We start from the raw sequence: 16119 nt of genomic DNA, 5'->3' as shown, positions 1-16119 counted from the left end.
TCAGTCGTTATTTTAGAGCTCCGAAATGAATCGAGGTACGGTCAAGTTGGTTAAGATTATAAATGTGTTCCTTTCTTAAGTCAGAGGGGTGACGCTTCAAATAGAACTCATCAGTGCCACGTAGTTATTGCAAAGAAAGCTTTAAAACTAGGGCATGGACTGCCTCACGGTACTCATTTGCAATTTCTTTCTTATACTATATTCAAGTCTAGCCTCCACCTCGTACGGGTGAGTATGATCATTGAAAGAAAAAGAAATAGAAAAAGTAAGGGAAATAATTTTACCACTTTTTTTTTTTTATTAACGTCACTCCCCTGCAAGTGTACACTTGCAGGAGAGTGGCGTTAACAAAAAATAAAGTCGTAAAATCAGCAGCCAAAAGTAATACCAGTAGCATATTTGTATAGGGGAGGAATGGAGGTGTATTAGCTGGCACTTTTCTTTTTCTTTTTCTTTTTTTTTCCCCTGATTATGTTTCCTAATTTAATCGATGGATTTATAATTTCATATGATGTTTGTAGATTAATACAACTAAAGAAGTGTGGTGGCTAAGTTTTGATCTTGGGAAAGTAGAGCTTTACGGGTCGTACCGAGTAGAGATCTTATGCGGTGGATGACGGTGCTTGTGAACCATATATATGAAGGTACTCCAAGACTACGTACCAAATAATTTTCCCATGATATATATGTTTCTTGTATTGACCGATCTCTTTCTCTGATTAGGTCCCTTCCTTTGTTAAACATGTGATCGGTTGTACTAGATACCATATATGAGATTGAGAGGTCCTTTCAGGGACATCAGATAAAATTGGAACGATACAGAAGACTGATCGAGCTCAGTCCATGTTCCATCCCAACTGAGCCTCATCCACTGCAACAACTAGCTGGAAATGGCATTAGGAACCAAACTTTTTGGTTTCAAAAGTTAAAATTTTGGTTGCCAAACAAATTTGGGGACCATATTAATTTCATGGTTAAGAGATCGATTTGTGCTTAAAACGTGGTCAAGAGAAGTCAAAAATCGCTTTTTGCTATCATATGCATCCAAACCATACTTCGTCCTAGCCGAATTATCCAACCCAAACTATCTAGAGTTTTGATTCCGACACATCACTAGCTTTGATAAGAAATAAAAGGCCACAAGATTGTGGAGGATTAATTCTATGTATACTAGTACATATTAATCACAAGGACAGGGAACTATTTCTAGAGTAGCTATGGGAGTCCCAGGTGGAACAGTCGTATTGTTTATCCATCAAATTATACCTACATTTTAGACTCGCTCTCTAACTTTCCTCTCCCTTCTCTCTTCCTCTTGCGCCGCCGTTAGAGTTTTCTCCTGGGGTGGGAGCTGCCCCCCACCCCCGTCCTTCTCCCCTCTCCTTCCCTCTTCCCTCTCCCCCCTCCGTGGTCTAGTTCTTTCTCTCCGGTTTGGAGGTTGTAGCGTTGTGTTGTCAGGTGGGTGGATCTCCGGCAATGGCTGGTGGCTTGTTCCTTTCTGGCTCCTCCTCACCCGCTTAGATCTAGTTTGTGTGAGGTCGGCAGTGGTGGTGGGCATTAATAATCGAAGAGGTAGGGTTAGGGTTTGGTCTGTGGTCTTTTGGCTTGGTCCGACTTTTCTTTTTTCTTCCACCGGCTGGTTTTCCCCAGTTCGGTTAGTTTTTCGGTCTGGTTTTCCTAGATCCGAAGGGAGTGGTGGTGGGCGAATAATGCTAGCTTAGGGTTTGGTTCTGCTGTGTTGACTTCGGGCTTGGTTCTCGGAGAAGACGCTACTCCCGGGCTTTGCCCATGGAGGGGTTTGTCAGTTTCAGCTTTGGGATTGAACAAGCTGCGGTGCCTCGTTTCATCGGCCGCCGTGGTCATGGGTCGTTCGAAATTTTAGCCCAGGAGGATTTCTTTTCCATTCGTTGTGCCCGGAGCCCGTCGTGATAGCGAGGGCTTGCCGGAGTTTCTTAGCTCCATCGCTTCGGTTGTGGTTTGTCCTAGCATTTGATGACGTCGGGCGTGCATCCTACGGCCAGAGCAAGCCGGCGTGCTATTTGGGGCTTCTCAAGGAGGCGGGGCAACCGATCTGCTTGTGTTCAATCTGTTTCCATCTGTGCTTGGTTGCTGTCTTTGTTCAGGATTCTACGCCTACCCGAGGTAGTTTGGTGGACAGATTTATGCGCCACGTGACCCGACCCTTTGAGGCGGTGTGGACGGAGCTTAGGCTCGGCATAGATCTAGACGCTAGCTTGTCTCTTTGTCCTTGTGTTTTCATGTATTTTTTTTTCCTGTGATGGGTAGTTTGTAGATTCCTTTACATTGTATTCAGATGGTTTCGCTGTAAATGCCGTTTGGCTTTATTGAAATGAATTTCGGATCAAAAAAAAAAAATTATACCTACATTTTCCTTAAATCTAATGTTTTGATTTCTCAACAATAATAAATCCGATCAATGATAATACTTCATTTTTTTTTAACATAAATAAGATGGATATAAAAACAACATTACTCCGTATTTCAAATGTTATCATGAATTTGTTGTTATTTTATGATAAAAAGAAAACAGGGCGCAATTGAACTAAATTATTGATATGGTTAGTATTAATTTAGTAGCCCCATGGGATCAACTTACCCAGTTTAATTACTGTAAATTACATGGAGTCGGCACTGGATTTGTGCATAGCACAGTCTTTGTGCTGCTACTCCACTTGATCATTAATTTAAAGTGAAAATGCAAAAGTCTGTTCACATTGGACGTTTTACTAGGGTCTATATAGACTCAAACTTACTACTATTATGTTCTTTGTCAAAAAAAAAAACTTACTACTATTATGTTCATGAGGGGGTCCGATCTCCTGTCTCGAAAATTTATATGTGCTTCTGTGTCGAGTGATTTTTCGGCCATTGAATTGTGTAAATTATTTATTTATTTATATTTTAAATTCAACGGCTGAAAAATCCTTCGGCACAAGGGCAGAGAGATTTTCATCCTGTCTCGTTCACAAATTTTTCCACACATCTTCTCAAAATGAGTATCCCAAAATATATGCGTTGACCAAATTAAGGTACATGGACCGGTTCCTCGTTTCAGACGCCATTTTCATTAATTAGTACTCCTACTAATTAAACATTTGCAACAAATTTTTGTTAGTATTTTGATGATCGACTTTCTTTCTGTAAAAAGTCTTCTTCCTCAACACGTGTCAATATGGTATTATTCGTTTAGGTGCCTTAAATGTTGATTAAGCATAAATGCAGTGCCCTTCTAGGCCTTTCAATTTGCTGTCGAGGAGTGCTCGGGGCAAAGAAAATGGACAAAGAATTGACCTTTAAAATGTACTTGAACGGCTCAGATTCACTGTGCTTAAATGTTGATTAAGCATAAATGCAGTGCCCTTCTAGGCCTTTCAATTTGCTGTTGAGGAGTGCTAGGGACAAAGAAAATGGACAAAGAATTGACCTTTAAAGTGCACTTGAACGGCTCAGATTCACTTTAAAGGTCAATTCTTTGCTCATTTTCTTTGCACGTAGCATTTCTCTTTGCTGTCAACAAGCTGCAGCTGGAGTATTTTTAATTTTGGTGTCAACTGTTTATCTCACGTTTTAAATTTGAGATGTGTTTTGTATAAATTTGGGCTGTTTATCTCACGTTTTAAATTTGAGATGTGTTTTGTATAAATTTGGGGGGGGTGGGGGACGCGGGAAGAGATTTACACAGTGAACCTATGAAAACTTCTCCCATATAACTACTCCTCTACACAAATCTCCCCACCATTTAGCTCCACACTGTACTCTACTTCAATGGACGGAAAGTCAAATCTTTGCTTTCAAAGTTCAAAGTCCACCCACCAAACCAAAACCTTAATCCCAACACCAATTCCCTGGGGAAAAAAATGAGGGATCAGATCGAGCTCAGTCGGAGGTATATTCCCCTTCTTCCTTCTCAGAGTCGGGCGAAGCGGAAGGGCGCCGGATCGCGGACGTGGCTCGTCGTCTCCAAATCAGGCCAGGTCAGCGTCGAAGAATTGGGGAAGCAGACGGTCATGCGCCAGAACGGAATCACGGCGCGAGACCTGAGGGTGGTCGAGCCGGAGCTCTCGTACCCGTCTACGATCCTCAGGAGGGAGAGAGCGGCGGTTGTGAATTTGGAGCATATCAAGGCGATTGTAACTGCCAACGAAGTTCTGGTTCCGAATCCTAGAGACCCTCGTATCGCTTCGTTTGTTTACGATCTCGAGTTCAAGCTCTCTGACTTCGTTGTAAGCAGTTTTTTCTTTCTACTTTTTATTCTTTTCAACCTTCGCAGAATGGTAGTTAGTACAAAAACTATCCTTGGGGGCGGCAGTGGGGCGGCAGTGTTAACTTATAAGTTTTCTCCCCTCCCACATTTACAGGAAATTACAATTACTTGCTCCATGAATTTTTTTTCCACCACACATGACACATTTGTGTGAACTTCATCACTAAGTGTGTGTGGTGGAAAATGACCATGGAGCACCATGTACCGGTGTTCCAAGAGCACTGAAGTATCTTCAGGCTAGGCTTTGACTATGTTGCATCCTGCATGTAGGCTACTATGAGAAGCGATAATTCTATGGAGCAATCACCCACAGATACGCCACCAGAAGCAAGTGGTAGTAGGTGTGAAGAAGCCCCAGCTGATCAGGTCGATTCAAGGAGGGGAAATTCAAAACCTTTACCTTTTGAGTTTCGAGCTCTTGAAATTTGCCTAGAATCTGTCTGCAAGAGCCTTGAATCTGAGGTATATATAATATATGACTAGCATACATGGACTACTTGTGTTTATTTCTACTCTTCACTGTCTATTTCTTTTTAAAGTAATTAACAACTAAAAAGAGAAATTTATTCATCTAAAAAAAAAAAATTAAATGTTTGCATACTATTCCAGACTTTGACGTTGGAGGAAGAGGCATATCCTGCTTTGGATCAATTGTCGGCCAAAACCAGTACAAATAATCTCAAACGGGTGAGAGTCATTAAAGGTCGTTTGGTTGCTTTGAATGGACGTGTGCAGAAGGTATAGTATTATCTCATTGATTTTTAACAGTTTTCCTTCAATAGAAATAAGGGTAGAATACTCTCATGAGTTACCATAAGTTGTCTTTAGCTCGTAATTATGTCTACCATTTCAATTAGCCAAAAATAAGAAAGAAAAAGTCTTCTTCTATTCCTTCTTGGTGTAATGGAAACTGCCTATGTTTAGAATGAAACTTCACAGTTCACACCTTGACATTATGATTACTTTTGTGAATTTTCACGATATCTTTGATAATATTATCCAGTTTCCAATTCACCCTGAAAACTTGAAACTGAAATCTATGTAACCAAACTCCAACTTAATTCAATGTCTTCCTAACTTGAATCTAATGAGCCTGCTGTAATTTTGTCTACCTCCTAATTTTGAGCTTTGCTTAGGAATAATTATCGATAGGTTTTTTTGGTTTGTTTCTATGTAAGGTTGTGCTCATTTGGTTAAGTGGTTGATAGATATGAAATATATTGCCATATTGTTTATAGGTGAGGAACGAATTTGAACATCTACTGGATGATGACATAGATATGGCTCAGATGTACTTGACGGATAAGCTTGCCACCTTGCAATCTGAAGGCTTGGTGCCTGAGGATGAGATAGATGATGATGAAGAAGACGTTCTTTTAGCGGGTGGTGCTATGTAAGTAGATTTCCTTGCGAATTCTGTAATAACTTTCCGATCGACATATTACTATATCACAAACTTCACTGCCAATGTCCTTTTTTTGAAAAATCTAAACTAACATGTCAGACGATTCTCTTTCTTCCACTTGATAATTAGCACTTGATCCCACGGTTGTGTTAACTGCACTTAGGTACAGTGAGGTTGTGGGTTCAACTCTTATACATAGAAACGAAGTTGATACCCTTGTTGATGCGTTGGGTAGAGGTTGGAATATTATAAATTCTTCTAACGTGTGACAAAAAAAAGTTTAGAAAAGTTTTACCTCACCAGATGACTTATCGAAAAAAGTTGTTAGTTGAGTTCGGAGTTTGGACTTTGGAGACCAAATCATGTTCACTATAATGTATATTGGCTCACATCCCAGTTAATCTTGGATGCTGCCGGGGGTTTTATCACTACCATACTAAGCTTTAACCTCTAATAAATCAAGAATGTTTCTCAGTTTTCACTAGAGTTCTCATTCAATATCCTTCATCAAGCCTCTTGGTTTTCATTTTCAGCGATGGAAACATGAGCAGCAAAAGCAGCACTGTAGCTGCCAGTGATCTCAAGCCCAATGTAGAAGAGTTGGAAATGCTATTGGGAGCCTACTTTGTGCAAATTGAGGGAATCTTAAACAAACTATCAACAGTACTTTCTTTTTTCTTTTCTTTTCTTTTTTTCCCCTCTTTTGCTATTTCATTTCAGATGACGCTATGCCACTTCTCTTCCGTAGAGTAGTGATGCATGGAATCTTGTTGAAAATGCAAGAACAACACAAGAACAAGCGCACAATTGAGAGACAGCTCTCTGTTTTCTTCGTCATTCAAACTCAACCAAATTGCCGTAAGGCTAACCACTCATTTTATAATAGAGATGAAAACCTATATTCTAGGAAATAAAGAAAAAGGAAACAATAAAATTAGAAACTAACCATTCTTTTCGACCAAGCATATATTAAAAGGAGACTGGATAAACTAAATTAGAAAACTAAATACTCTACTTATTTCTCAAATTGAAAGACTTCCTAAAAAACTAAATATATTATTACTCAAGCTTAAATAATATATTTTAAAATTGCCACCTGCATCAGTCTCCTCAGCTTGAGAAAACTCGTCCTCAAGTTCTGCATGGCTTGAAAGTTGAAACAATCTAATCCTCCTTTGCCTGTCCGCATCGATTTTATACTTCATACTGTTTTTCTCGAATCTGAATTTTGATAAGCCTTCAAAAATTAGAAGAACAATTACCTCACCATCATCCAAATAGTCAGAAACATCGACTTTCAAATCAACCACTTCCTGAGTGGGCTGAATTATCGCTTGGACAACTTCTTTTTTCATCTCAACCGAAAAGAGAGAGACATGACCACTTCTCATATCATTATAGCAAACGCACTCCAAACATGCACCAAGTCTTATTTCTCCCGTAGATCCTTCATGATAAATAGGCTATTTATTCCGATCCACAATTGGATCTAGAATAATATTTTCTGGCCCCTCAACCGGGACTTTTTTCACCACAGTAATAGAATCCATAAATTCTTCCAGATGCACAGAACCTTTGACCGTCGATGTGTCACTATTGAAGCGCCCTAACTCCTATCATGTAGAATGATCTCCTTGCACCATGGGTCCTCCCTCTCTGTCGTATTTGCAGCAAACGGGCAACCATTCTCTTCCTTGACATCATCATCCTATTCCTCCTCCGTAACGTACCTTGTCCTCCTCAGGATGTCTGTTAGGATAATGGTGGTTAGGCCGAGTTCCAGGGCCTAGAGCAGCCACAAGCCCTAACAATGCAGCAATCTGATCAATAAATTTTTTTATTAATCACCGAATTCAAAAATTTCATGTATTGCCATTTGGCCTGCTTCTATCTGCTATCAGCCTACCACCTCTCCTCCACCCGTGCAATGACCTCCCGCACATACTCGTCTTCAACGGTAGCTTTTCTACCTTCGTTGGATACAGTTCCACCTCCTCGAATCATCCCTCAGGATTTAAAAGCAGGCTCTAATACCAACCAATGCAGGGAAGTGAGCTAAAAAAGCAAGAACATGGTGTCAAAGTCTAATGAGGAAGACTTCCTACCAAAATAACTAAATTCAAAATAATAAAAAAATAAATGTAATATTACTTAAGCTTAAATAATGTTTTTGAAAATCTCCATGCGGCATCAAGTATATTCCTTGTTTTTATTGCAGGTTTTTCATTATGCGTGACAATCACCCCACCTTGGGGTTACCCAAAGTTGATGGCTAAAGTGATCGATAGAAATTCGGCATAATATTAAGGGCTATATCGAAATTTTTTCATGATTAATGGACTCCTTATCCTAGTTCCATTTCTAAAGTCTCCTAACTTTTAGGTTCAAAAAAAATTGTCTCCCCAAAACGTACAATTTTATCTTTTGCCAACTTAGAGGATTGATAAATAGGTTACCTCGTACTCACCTTAATTTGTTTGTACTCCACTTTATTCCTCTTTAATTTATTTCGTTGCCATTCACAAAGGAAACCGAAAATGGAAAAAAATAATAATAATAAAATAGGCCGATGTTTCTTCATAATTCGTGGTGATTTTTCTAATGCCGTTCTTCTTGTTTGATCTTAAAGTTGCACGAATATGTCCGCAACACTGAGGACTACATCAACATCGTTTTGGACGACAAACAGAATCAACTTCTACGAATGGGTCTTCTTATCTCTATGGCAACTTTCATGATCACTTTAGCAGAGGTGGCTTTTAGTTTCTTGAGCATGAATATCGGAGTTCGTCTCTTAGTTTTTGGAACCTATACCCAATGGTTTGGAGCCGTTGGAGGTTGTTTGGTTTGTTCTGTCTTTCTTTATATCGTGGTTATCTTGGTGTTGAAGTGGTTTAGATTTCTTGGTTGAGGAGTATCTTGTAATTTGCATCGATAACTGTTAATAGATTCACTATCTGTCTCAAAACAAACGCAACTAAGACGTGTTGGATACGATGTGTTGTAATGATATCTGTGAAGTCTACACCCAAAAATTTGAATGACATATTTTGAATGTTTCTGTTCTTCCGGCGTTTCTAACTCTTACTGTATTATTCTGATCTGGGGAAAACCTATAGGGAGACCATTTCTGTTTCTTTCGTGGTGCTATATGGTCAACCTGGAGAGCAATGGTGGATGATGAGGATTTGGCGGACATGGTTAATTAAGACAAGGACAAACATTTTTGGATACAGGGAAACGCAAATCTTGATGCTTAATTACACTATCGGATGATTTTAACCAATGATTGGATAGAATTACGAGGATTAAGGTTTAGAACCATGAAGTTTTTTACTCTGTATTTGGCTGTTTCTTTTCTTCCGTTCTTCTTTTTCTCCCCTCATCCAACCTTTGAATGGGTGATCATTCTCACTTTTTCGATGTACCCCTATCGAGTTCTTTTACATAATTATTTCTGCCTATCAAAAAAAAAGAAGAAGGAAGAAAGCTGCTTGGCTCTGGTCACAAAGATCATCGAGTTAATAAGGAGTGAAGGTAATCGTAGGGCCCTGACACCTATGTAGATACTTTTTTTGTCCTCACAAAATACGGTATAAATAAACTGGAAGTTTTTGGACAGACGGCAGGAAATAAAGTTTATGTATAGGTAATATTAACATCCATAAGACTAGACAATCTGATTATCTCAAGTATTGAGTGGTTTTTTTTGGTAAATCATTGGGTGTTCTTTTTTTTTTTTTGAACTATTCTATCACAATCTGATTATCTCAAGTACTAGTAGATTACCAAGAATCAAATTATCTATGAGGGCTTTAGCAAACAGTCCGTAGTATAGGGTGTCAAACTACAATTAGTCTATTCTTTCTTTCTTTTTTAAATCGATAGAAAAGATCATTTACATTATATATGAAATACAAAGTATAAATCCGGAACATCAACTGAACTAGGCCCAATTAATTATTAGTTCATCCAAACTATAATTAGAGAAAGCTAACCCCGAAGTAACCCGAGCTAAATGGCCCAATGAACCACTATTTTTAAGTAATACTTTAGACAAATTTTCCGATTACCATATTACGGACATTAAAAGGAAAATGATTTTCACTCTTCTCTTTTAACTATCCAAGCTCCCTTTTTTGGTTTTATTCATATGCATTTACAATATTGTCATAATGTGAAAAATGTATTCAATAAATGGTAAAATAATAAATTTAAGTGAATAAAGACAAAAAAAATAAAATAAATTGTAAAAAAAAAGTGTAAAAATCAATTTCCCGTATTCACAATGTAAACACAACACTCTCCTTTTTACCCCTTTACCCCTCACTCCTCTCAGGCCATAAATGGGATTTTTTAAGAGAAAGAAAAGACAAAAAGAAAAACAGCCTTTATTACTGTATTTTTAAGGCTGGGAAAATCGAGGGGAGCTTGAAGCTTCGGTCGGAGTTGGACTTTGAACCCTCTCCGATCGTGAGCTTTGTCAAGTGGGACTTTCCAGCACCGTTTTTGAGGGATTTTACGAGCACGAGATCTCGAAACCTCGTAGATACAGGTATTCCAAGTTTTCGGCTCCCATCTCAATAATCGCCTCTTTCGACGGCCCCTATCTCATGTACATGCCAAATATATACATATATAATATATGTGCATTGAAAAGTCTGATTCTGTGCTGTTTCTCTCTCCTCGGTTTGATTGGTGGGGACTCCTCGGTAGGTGCCGCAACCTCCTAGTTGATGAAACAGTTTTTTTTCCTTTTATGTTTTCTTTAGTTGAACGGTTTGATCTGTTCTTTTACCGTTGTGTGTTTACCTCTTTATAATTTGGATTGCAGTTGCTTCTATCACTCCAAATTGCATTGCAAGACTTCAACTTGAGCAGGTTGACATTTGAGTGGGGCTGATAAACAAACCAAGCTATTCGAGTTCAAGTTCCAGCTCAGGTTCCTTAGTTAAAAAGCTTGTTTTTTCGTCAGAAAACGAAGCTTGTAAATTTATTTGAAGCTTGTTAAGCTTCCAAAACAAGCTCAAACAAGTTATTGCTTGTCTCGTTCGGCTTATGATGTATAACAAATTCGAGCTAGTTGAGATCAGGCTCTTGGTCGGCTCAATTAAATCTTGTTTGAGATCGGCTTGTCTTGTTAAACAAGCTACGCTTGAACAAGCCTTGAAGCTCGTTAAGTTTTCAAACCAAGCTTGAACAACTAATTGCTCGGCTCTTTTATCACCCTTACAATTGACTTGTGGATTTTTTTGGTCTTTCTTTTCCTTGTTTGATGGGTTCTGATAGTGGCATGTTTGCATTTTTCCTTTTGGTTTTGTTGAAGTGAAGTAAATAGAGCTGAACTGAGCTGGATGGATTGTGCTCTTAAGTGTGTTGCGTTGCTGGTGCTCCTCGGATGTGGTATGTTTTTACCAAGTAAACTAATGTTATTTTTAAAATTCTGTGGCCTGAATGGGGGAAAAACTCCTGGGTAAGGCCTATGACTTTTCTTATTTTGTGGTAAAGAAGAAGGTTTTAGCTACTGCAAAGGTAATTAAAACCGAGCTTGTGCTGGTATTTTGTATGTTTGGTATTGAAAAGAATGTGTAATTAACCGCGATTTCAAGGCTTAAATCTAGCTTGTGTGAGATTACCTTGTTACCAGATGTAATTACACCCATAACACCTGCTACTGATTGCCGAGATCCTAGCCGCCCAATCCAATTGCTATGTTTGAAAACATGTTGGAATTTTACAGATCTAATTCTCTATAAACTCCCGAAACCAAAGTTTTCCAGGGTAATTTTGCGGTGCCCTTGAATAAAACCATGTTGGAGGCTTGAGATTTTGTTGTGGCCTGTTCTTTTGGCGTTCTTCGATGTTTTTCTATTGTTGTGCCACTCATTCATGTGGTAACCCCATGGTGCCCTTTTTGTCAATGGAATATTATTACTTGAAAATGAATCATGGAGCCTTTAACCATCTCAAATTTGTCATGGAATATCCTTTAACCCATTTCGCTTGTTTCATGAATTCTGAGCAACCACTGGCCACTGGCCATGTCCTAATATCTTGAACTCTGTAGTACTAATGGATGTCCTGAACAGACAAAATGAATTCAGAACGTAAAGATATGGTCTTGGTTTTAGCCCCTTGGGATTATGATTGATATTTCCATGACTTCAAGATGTGGAATTCAACGATACTGGATATTTGAAGTGAATATATATAGGCTAAGAGCTTTCTTACAGTTTCTCTAGCCTTGTGTATTCTGATTGTATTATTTAACTTACTGTTTAATTCTTTGTACTTTCCTGACTATTTACCAGGTTTTTCAAAAATAAGTGCCTCTCTCGTCAAAAATGACTAGGAGCATTGCAAGAATACCGTCAACAAGTGGGCTTCTTCTTCCCCTGATTTAGAAGTCAAAGAAGGAAAACATAGACTACGGGATTTGCTATTTTTCCTTCATGTTCTGAGAACAGGTGGGCGAACATATTTCCATTGGTAATTATTAAGTAAAATAGTCACTGGATTTTTTTCATTTATATTCTCCTCTATGATATTTTGAAAAGTAGAACACCTTCCTCATGAAGAAAAATTAAGCTTGCAGTTTCTTGAGAAAGTTGTATTCGAGCTCTTTGGAATGTCCCCGTTCATATGATAAGTTGTGGTTTGATCCGAGGTAAGAACTCTTCAATTGTGTTTTACTGTAGTGCAGGACATTTTTGTTGGCACGTCATAGTGTCCCACTTCATTTTGTATTTTTGTTTCCCATGGGACAAATAAATATTAGCGATCACCCATGAATCCAGTCGGGACAGAGAATTTCTTTTGGGACAGAGAATTTCTTTTAGGAAAGAGAAAGTCATTAGCCTTGGTATTTGCTTGCTGTTCAAAGTCAGCCAAGGGACTTACTTGGCATGCTGGCCTCACATGGGGCATCAAATCTTTTCTTGGCTGGCTGTGGAGACATAAAATGATAAAAACATCCCTTTTCCGCATAAAACCTCATGTTCTACATGCTGGGTAGCCATGTAAGTCTCCAAATAAGTTAAAGAAACTAAAAGCTTTTCTCTCCCTTTGACATGTTAGGGTTTTGAATATCGTGCGGATGATATTTTTTGTTTTTTCGACTCTCAGCTGCCATTACATTTCAGTAGAATCAGTGCACTTAAAGAAATCAAAATAGCATATGCAATGGCTAGTTCGCAATATGTATCATTTCATAACCAATCCGCTATCTTGTTCATGGTGGTAGGCTCGCCATGTGAGCGTCTAGATAAGTTAAAGAAACTAGCGCCTTTTAATCTCTTGTTGTCATTATGGTTTTAAATATTAGCCAGCCAATATGTTTGTGTTTTTCTGCCACTTGGTATTGTTATGCATCATGCTGGTAGAAATCAAAATTGGCTGTGCATCGGCTGGTTCACATTATGCATCAGTACATAACCTATCTGCTATCCAGTCGATAGCTCTAGGCTTGTTCGGTACATTTTATTTAGGACGAGAGATGATAATTCTGAAGCAAAAGCCAAAGAGGATGACAGAGTCACGGACTTCCTAATTGAAACAAAATCCAAACACCTGCACAGCCGATTCGCACCTACTCAATTTTTTTTTCTTGTCTATCATTTTGCAAAATTCACAACTGGGCACTCAATTCCCAATACCTATACTGTATCAGTCAATACTCTTAATACTATTACGCCGCCACTTCAATTGTTACATATTCAGAATTTCAGATACCTCGATTCAAAACTTCATGCAAATCTACAATTTTATTTTCCATTTTGTTGTGATAATATAGGTTGTGGGAGGAACTTAGTACCTTTTGTCGCTAGAGAGAGAAGAAGCCTGTTGGAGGAGTGTTTGTGACCAAGAAAACTCGATTTCTTGTACTTACAGCTACTTCGACTGCAGCACGATCAATGACCCCAATAGAACGGCTTGGTTTCTTTCAAGCAATGTCACAACCGACTGTAACCCAAGTAGTAGCTATTATCAGTGGGGTATATATGGTCCCGCAGCACAATTTGGGATTACCTCTGGCCTTTTCTTCAACAAGTTCTTCTCCTGCTCTGGTTTGGCCCGAGGAATCTGAGGTAAAAATAGTTTCTAGAACTTGTCAATAGAACACTTAAATCAAAAGCAAAAGTTTTTTTGAGTGTGTAATTGGTGTATGTAATTATCTGTGCAGCTCTACTGGACAGAATCAGTCAACTAGCATTGACATTGGAGAGAATTTTTATTCCTGCGGCTCCTGCCTTATTGCAACTGTTGGGCTGATTCTCCTTGCCTTGCTCATCGGGAATATGCAGGTTTGTTGATTAATAGGAAATGAAACTATTATAGAAACTTTGGGATGCTTGTCTCTCAATGCCAAGATGTGTGGATCAGACAGTCTAGTCCAAGGTATGTGAGATAAAGGTTGGGTTGTTCAAAATATGTGATCCCTACTGAGGCAGAGGTACCTACCTACCCGTCTCTCATGGGTTATGGCAAGTGTTGGACCGTCCGTTCCCCATTCAGGGGATAGAATTCAGGTTAACTTGCAAGGTTATGATAAAGTCTGAGTACATTTGATTAGGGTTCTTAAAGGGGGGCGGTATTTTAGTGTGGTGGCAGATTACTTGGTCAATGATCAAAAAGAAAATAGTGCCAAAATAAATAAATAATACTAAGTCTTGGCCTTCTGAACTCAACAAATGTTCCTAAATAATATTGTCTAAAGGGGAGTAAGTTTTTTGACTGGCAGATGTATATCATGTCGGCAACAGAACGATTAGAGGAGTGGGGGCTCAGGAGAGCTGATACAGAGCAATGGATGCACCACAGGCAACTACCGCAGGAACTAAGACAGTACGTGCGGAAATATGATCAATAAAAGTGGGTTGCCACTCAAGGAGTTGATGAAGAAGCTATTCTCAAAGACCTCCCTTCTGATCTTCGACGACAAATTAAATGCCACCTATGTCTCAACTTAGTTTGACGAGTAAGTCCACAACTATTATTCAATGAGCTTAGTATCAAGATAAATAGCATATGTAACCGTATATATTTTACCTTTTTTCACCTTCTTTGTGTTTTTAATCAACTTACGGACTGTGTCCATGTGTGGTGTTCAATTTTTGAAAAGTAATGGAACCCAATACGCCATGTGAGCAGACACATAGGAAATGAACCTTTCGTTGAAATATTCTGATGATGTACAGCACCAATACTATTAGTTCTTCATGGATTAATGTCCTCATCATTTGCCTATGCGATAGGTCGCGTTGTTTGATCACATGGATGATCGGATGCTAGACTCAATATGCGAGAGGCTGATGCCCACCCTATGCACCAAGGACACGTTCCTAGAAAGAGAGGGTGACCCCGTTACCAAAATGCTATTCATAATCTGAGGCCACCTCAATTCGTACACCACCAACGGCGGTCGCACTGGTTTCTTTAACTCATGCCGGATTGGCCCCGGCGACTTCTGTGGCGAGGAACTCCTAACGTGGGCCCTCCACCCGCACCCAAACGGAATCCTCCCCTCTTCCACGTGCACTGTCAAGGCCATTTCTGACGTTGAGGCATTTGCCCTCGTGGCGGAGGACATAAAATTTGTGGCGTCTCAGTTTAGGAGGCTACATAGCAAGCAAATAAGGCACAAGTTCCGCTTCCACTCACACCAATGGCAGACGTGGGCCGCGTGTTACATACAGGCCGCATGGAGGAGGTATAAGAAGCGGAAGGAACTGGCGGAGCTTCATTTGAAGGAACACAATGGCTTGGGGTCGTTCATGGATTTGGGTGTGAATGGAGAGGAGGTATCGGGGTCCCAATTGAGGTCAGGGTTGGCATGGTATGCGGCGAGGTTGCGGATGAGTACAAGGAGTAACGGCTTTGGGTCAGACTCGGGCCTTATGAGTCCGCAGCCGAAGCCAGCGGAGCCTGATTTTTATGAAGACTGAGGACAATAAATAGGTTTAGAAGCTTCAATTCTGTCTTTCCTGTTGAATTGGCCATACAAGTGGACATTTGACATTGTACAAAACTCCTACAAAAAAAACTCAGAGCAGAATTCTGGACAATTTTGCAATTGTTAACCATAGTTGTGGACAAATTTGACCTCCAGTTGAAAGGTGTGAATCTGGACCGCCAATGTTGTTTCATGGACAGTTTTATGCTTTCTTTTCATGTGTCCTATCTTTTCTGTTGTCAAACGTCTGTGGGTAAAATCTGTGTGTAAATCTTTGACTTCTTTGTCTAGTTATAGCACTTCCTCCTAACAAATGAATAGTTGCCATAAATGATCAAGCGGCAACAAAGAGAGAACAAAGAGAGAAACTGAATAAGTTATTCACGGCTCCGCCCAATTTTAGCCGTCTGTCTTGGCAATCAATAGTAACTATTTTAGCGAATAATTTTTTAAAATTCAGACCGTCCAAAATACCTT

General features: G+C 39.3%; 1 protein-coding gene, 1 long non-coding RNA gene and 1 pseudogene across 2 annotated transcripts; all 3 read left to right on the top strand.

The window, feature by feature from the left end:
* The first annotated feature begins 3709 nt into the window (after positions 1–3709).
* Positions 3710–8757, top strand: LOC131314922 (magnesium transporter MRS2-F-like). The gene is made up of 6 exons (XM_058343852.1): positions 3710–4244; positions 4556–4747; positions 4895–5023; positions 5524–5678; positions 6224–6353; positions 8320–8757. Exons 1-6 carry the CDS (start codon positions 3879–3881, stop codon positions 8599–8601), a joined length of 1254 nt encoding a protein of 417 aa, XP_058199835.1. The 5' UTR covers positions 3710–3878; the 3' UTR covers positions 8602–8757.
* A 1341-nt stretch (positions 8758–10098) lies between these two features.
* On the top strand, positions 10099–12520 carry LOC131314920 (uncharacterized). The gene is made up of 5 exons (XR_009196535.1): positions 10099–10245; positions 10525–10632; positions 11022–11093; positions 12002–12157; positions 12286–12520. It is a non-coding gene; the product is annotated as an uncharacterized LOC131314920 (long non-coding RNA).
* Positions 12521–12676: 156 nt separating this feature from the next.
* On the top strand, positions 12677–15853 carry LOC131314919 (protein CNGC15c-like; annotated as a pseudogene).
* The last annotated feature ends 266 nt before the right edge of the window (positions 15854–16119 follow it).

Source organism: Rhododendron vialii, chromosome 13a, assembly GCF_030253575.1.
Source record: "Rhododendron vialii isolate Sample 1 chromosome 13a, ASM3025357v1".
Taxonomy (NCBI): domain Eukaryota; kingdom Viridiplantae; phylum Streptophyta; class Magnoliopsida; order Ericales; family Ericaceae; genus Rhododendron; species Rhododendron vialii.
Note: the sequence above shows the minus strand (reverse complement) of the source record. Positions and strands in the feature narration are given on the sequence as shown.

Excerpts from the sequence above, each read along its gene's own strand:
- LOC131314922 (XM_058343852.1), top strand. The coding sequence starts at position 3,879 with ATGAGGGATCAGATCGAGCTCAGTCGGAGGTATATTCCCCTTCTTCCT. Across the intron at positions 5,024-5,523 it reads TGAATGGACGTGTGCAGAAG|GTGAGGAACGAATTTGAACA; the intron begins GTATAGTATTAT and ends TATTGTTTATAG. Across the intron at positions 5,679-6,223 it reads CTTTTAGCGGGTGGTGCTAT|CGATGGAAACATGAGCAGCA; the intron begins GTAAGTAGATTT and ends TTTCATTTTCAG.